Source organism: Brassica napus, unplaced genomic scaffold (genome assembly GCF_020379485.1).
Source record: "Brassica napus cultivar Da-Ae unplaced genomic scaffold, Da-Ae ScsIHWf_2475;HRSCAF=3195, whole genome shotgun sequence".
Classification (NCBI taxonomy): Eukaryota; Viridiplantae; Streptophyta; class Magnoliopsida; order Brassicales; family Brassicaceae; genus Brassica; species Brassica napus.
In genome coordinates, this window is record NW_026015801.1 from 44,852 (window position 1) to 49,723 (window position 4,872).

General features: G+C 32.6%; 1 protein-coding gene across 1 annotated transcript; it reads right to left on the reverse strand.

Moving 5' to 3' along the window:
* Positions 1 to 1,872: 1,872 nt before the first annotated feature.
* On the reverse strand, positions 1,873 to 4,094 carry LOC125601171 (peptidyl-prolyl cis-trans isomerase CYP40-like). The gene is made up of 9 exons (XM_048773513.1): positions 3,807 to 4,094; positions 3,225 to 3,725; positions 3,039 to 3,126; positions 2,893 to 2,945; positions 2,532 to 2,633; positions 2,352 to 2,427; positions 2,191 to 2,228; positions 2,031 to 2,106; positions 1,873 to 1,931 (listed from the first exon to the last, which is right to left on the reverse strand). Exons 1-8 carry the CDS (start codon positions 3,975 to 3,977, stop codon positions 2,053 to 2,055), a joined length of 1,083 nt encoding a protein of 360 aa, XP_048629470.1. The 5' UTR covers positions 3,978 to 4,094; the 3' UTR covers positions 1,873 to 1,931; positions 2,031 to 2,052.
* Positions 4,095 to 4,872: the final 778 nt, after the last annotated feature.

A 4,872-nucleotide genomic window follows, 5' to 3' on the forward strand; every position in this document is an offset into this window, starting at 1 on the left:
ATATTATGTTCTTTTATTACCCGTACCAAATCAAAGACTACTTGCGGAAAAACGGCTTATTCATGCCCGCACTATGAAGCCAGTGAAAATACATACCCAAACAATATTAACGTGCCAAAACATTCATAAACTAAATAAGAATTTGAATTGCATACCAAAACTCATAATAAATAGCTAAAACATGCTTCGTAACTGACACGTGTCAGTCCATTTTAAATGTATTGATTTATTTTTTTAAATTATTATCTTTTAGTCTTTGTCATTTTATTTGTTTGTAAAGTGCCACAAATAATTAAAATCATCAAATTGGCCTTATTTATAATTTCAAAATTGGAAATAAATTTTAATATATGATGATATACAAAATAGAAATATTTTTATCAAATAAATAAATTTAATAATATAAATATATTATTATTATTTCATATTGAAATATTTGATATAAAAAATTTAAATAAATAGAAAACAACATAAAAATAGTATCATAATTTAAAGCCTAATTTAATCTCACTAGTTCTTAAAGTTTATAAAATATTTTTTTTATTTTCTTAGGTTATTTTAGTTGCAAATCTTATTATGTGTTTGCGTGATATATATAATATAAATAAAATTAAAATTTTGTAATTTTGTTTGTAGTTATGAAAACCAATGTTAATTACGCTAGGCATAATGTGTGTGCTTGACCCTAACCTAGCGCCGAATCAATTATTTGGTAATTATACGAGAATTAATCGGGAAATAGTTTTGTAAACTTTTTGTGTATTATTAATATTACATACTAGTTTTGTAGCAAAATAAAAATAATGTAATATGGTCTAGTGGTTTTGTGCGATATTTGTTTTCTTGAGATGATGCGTTCGAAACTATTTTTGGTTAACTAGCCATTCTTTTCTTTTTATTAAGTAAGCGTAATATTATTAAAGATCTCTACTATAAAATCAAATTTCTAAAGAGTATTTTTAGTTATGTTGATTAAAATTTGAATGACTATATTTGTAAAGAAAATTTTATATAAATATATACTGAGTGGTATTTCTTGTAAATATTACATATGAGTAAGATTATTTATAATTAATTCTCATGTTTTAATAAGGTAGATAACATACTTTGATAACTAATTAATTAATATATTGTATATGATAACTATCTAAATTTCTGATAAATAATTAAATTTATTATTTAAATTTAATAAAATCTGGTAAAAAAATAAAATTGTACTTTTCAAATTAAAATTATAAATACGATAAATTTGATTATTTAAGTTATTTAAGGCATATTAACAAAAAAATAGAATTATAGGGATTAAACTACAAAAAATTAAAAAAGATAGTCTAAATCATCCTATAACCGGCTATATGCATGTTTTAGCTATTTATTATGAGTTTATGTATGCAATTCAAATTCTTATTTAGTTTAAGAATGTTTTGGCACATTAATATTGTTTGGGTATGTATTTTCCCTAGCTTCATAGTGCGGACATGAATAAACCGATTTCCGGATTACTTGGACAGATATATACCTAATTTTCTCTGGTTCTTAGATGGATCCTAAATACACCTACATGAACTACCATACCCGAAACAATCAATTCGAACCAAATACCCAGCTACCCAAGCCTAGTTCTATGTTTCATGCAACAACAATTAAACACGATTATTTCTGTATTTGCTAACACATAAGCAAAGAGAGAAAAATTGGGGAAGGAAGCAAAAACAAGAGCGACAGCAATAACTCAAAATTCCATAAATAGTCATCGCATAGTCTGTCTTGGGTAAGAGATTATGCATATCTTTGCTGGAAATGCAGAATAAACATTGTTACCAAAATGAGGGAACCAGAAACAGCGCCCAAAGTCTATTGAATATTTCTTTCTTTTATATGCTCTTTTCACCCTTTTCTTTGTTAGTCTCTTCTCCACTATCCAACCAAACCTACAAAGACAGCAAAATAAAGCTTAAACATCATATCATTTCCACCAAGATAACATTTTCTGGTAACTTGACAGTTAAAACTGAATAAGATAGACTTACCCCTAAAATGTATCAGACCATTCTATCCAAACATTTTGCGGTACTGCTTTTTCTCTTTATTGTCTCTAATGGCAATCTGCACAGGTGTACACATATATCAACTTAATTAAGTCACTCCAAAACAATGAAACATCATTGGATTGTTTGTAGGCGTAATTACCTTTTTCATTACAGCAGCATATTCTTTCTTGAGACCAGCTGAAAATCAACATCAGGTATCAAGCTAGTTAGAATCTTCCGCAATAATAGATTTAGGCGTCTAATCTACTCATACATCAATAACCACACACACCAAAAAAAGACTCTTGGTAAACGACTTACCATCGTTAGGTTCGAATTGAAGAGCTTTCTCCAGGCTTTCAGCAGCAGCATCGATGTTATTGAGAGCCATGTAGGCCTAATATCACCACCAAGCACAGTCATACTCATATCAAGAGAAATCTCCAACACATGTTACACTTATACATAGGCATAGATTATAGAATACACTTTTTTAAGTACTGCCTGGCGAAAAAATGCTTTGACATTGTTATCTTCATCACGCATAGCAAACTCAGTGTCCAACAATGCTCCCTTTGCATCTCCGAATTTCAGTTTGCAGGCCTGCCACAGAAGCCAGCAACGATACAAATAGATGAGACCAGTGCAATAGAATCAGCTATAGAGGGAATCAAAAGCAATTCAAGCTTTATAAATGTATTGAAATCTATACGAGAATGAAGATGAAGAGTTTGTGTTGTAAACAACCAACAAACATATTCTCTTACGCCTCGGACGGTACTTAAACACACAAATACATAGTTTACATGGATTTCACTCACAGCAAAAGATTAAACAAGGAAGGTGAAAAGCATGGACTTACAGCACTGTTAGTGAAGATCTGCGACTTTGTCTTACGCAAGGCAGTGCTGGTCTCTGCAAGATCACAAGTAGATAATTAAGTGAGAGACACACAGTAGCAATATCCCGTGAGATGCAGAAGTATATAGAGAGAAAATGATGAACAACCTTGGTCAATGCCATCTTTCTCCCAGCAAATATCCAGATAACGCAAAGCCTTGCGGTACTTTCTAAGAGCCATCTTGTAGTCTTGTTTCTAAAGAGTAGATTGAGTTCATAAAACAGGATTCAAGGAAAGTAGACAGACATATTATATCCAATTATAAGAAAAGAAAGGTTGAGAGGAAAGCAAACCTTAAAGTGGTCGTTACCACTAGCCTTGACAGAGTCAACAGTCTCCATCCACCAAGACAACTCAAGAGGGCTTGCATTAAGATCAACAGGCCAGTCAGGGAACACATCACCGTCGTTGAAGAAGTTACAGATGCCATCATCTTGGCCCTCGGGAATCACCCCACAGTCATGAATCACGACATCCAGAGAAGGACAAGCGTTTTCCTCGGTTGAAACATGCTCAATGGAACGAACCACTCCCATCCCTTTGGTAACCCTTCCAAAGACAACATGTTTCCCATCAAGGTGAGAAGTGCGAGTGGTGGTGATGAAAAACTGAGAGCCGTTAGTGTTGGGGCCAGAGTTAGCCATAGAGAGCATCCCTTTCCTCTCATGTTTGAGGTCAAAGTTCTCATCTTGAAACTTTAACCCGTAGATAGATTCACCACCAGTGCCATCATAAGCTGATATGTCCCCTCCTTGAATCATAAACCCCTTGATAACACGGTGGAACCGATTCCCCTGAAATAGGATATTACAAATAAATCATAAAAGGAAACACCTTTCTACTTTTGACATTCAGCTACGACAGCTCTTTCTGACCTTGTAGTGGAGAGGGACGCCGGTGTTGGGGCCGATGCCTTTCTCGCCGGTGCAAAGCGATCGGAAATTCTCGGCGGTTTTGGGGACGACGTCGTCGTAGAGCTCGATGATGATTCTGCCTTCGAGCTCCCCTCCAATGCTAATGTCCATGAAACACTTTGACTTGCCCATCGCTCGATTCACTCTGAAAGCAACTGAAAATGCACGCTCCTGTTGCTGTGTCTTTAAAGAAGAGAGAGGAGAGCAGACTTCGTTGGAAATCAAAACGACAGAAGAGCGAGACGCATGAGTGACCAAAACCCTAGGACCCACTTTCTTCCTCTCCAACTTTTATTTTATTTTATTTTAAATTATTTTTATTAATAGATCCATTCATATACCATAAGTCCATAATAATGGATAGTAGGTGATTGCCAACTAGACAATTTTTATTTTCTTTCTTTTTCTATTTGGGTTTTCTCAGTTTCTTCTTCGGGACCATTGCTTTTTATTTATCTTTAAAACAATTTGAATTTTCAAAACTCTACTAAATCCAAGCAAAACATCTTATACGATTTGGTTCAGTTTTTGAGACCTTTCATTTTTTTTCTAATTTTAAGAAAAACATACAAGTATTTTTATTGAATCAAGTATAATCAGATAAATTTGATCACAATCAATAGATTTGGTTTAAACCAGATATATCTGGTTAGTTCAATTACTCGGTTCAGAGAAATTATTAAAAACATCGGTCTGCTTTGTAATTGTATCCACAGTAATGCGTGTTTGCAATGACCCAAACTTTAATATAAATACAAATTTCTACTTTAAATTCAATCAAATAAAAAAGTACTAAAAATATAGTAAGAATACACTTATCTTTTATGACTAAACAAAGGGGCTCTACATTTTTACAGTTATAATCTTGAGAAGTCTTTTCGAGATAGTGAGAAATCTACTCATGTATTATTGTTACAATTATTTTATTAAATTTTGTAAAATATTTTGATGAAAAATAAACCTAATCATGTAGATATAAACAATTCTAATTATGTGAATTTAAATTTAATAAAATCAATGTTTCATA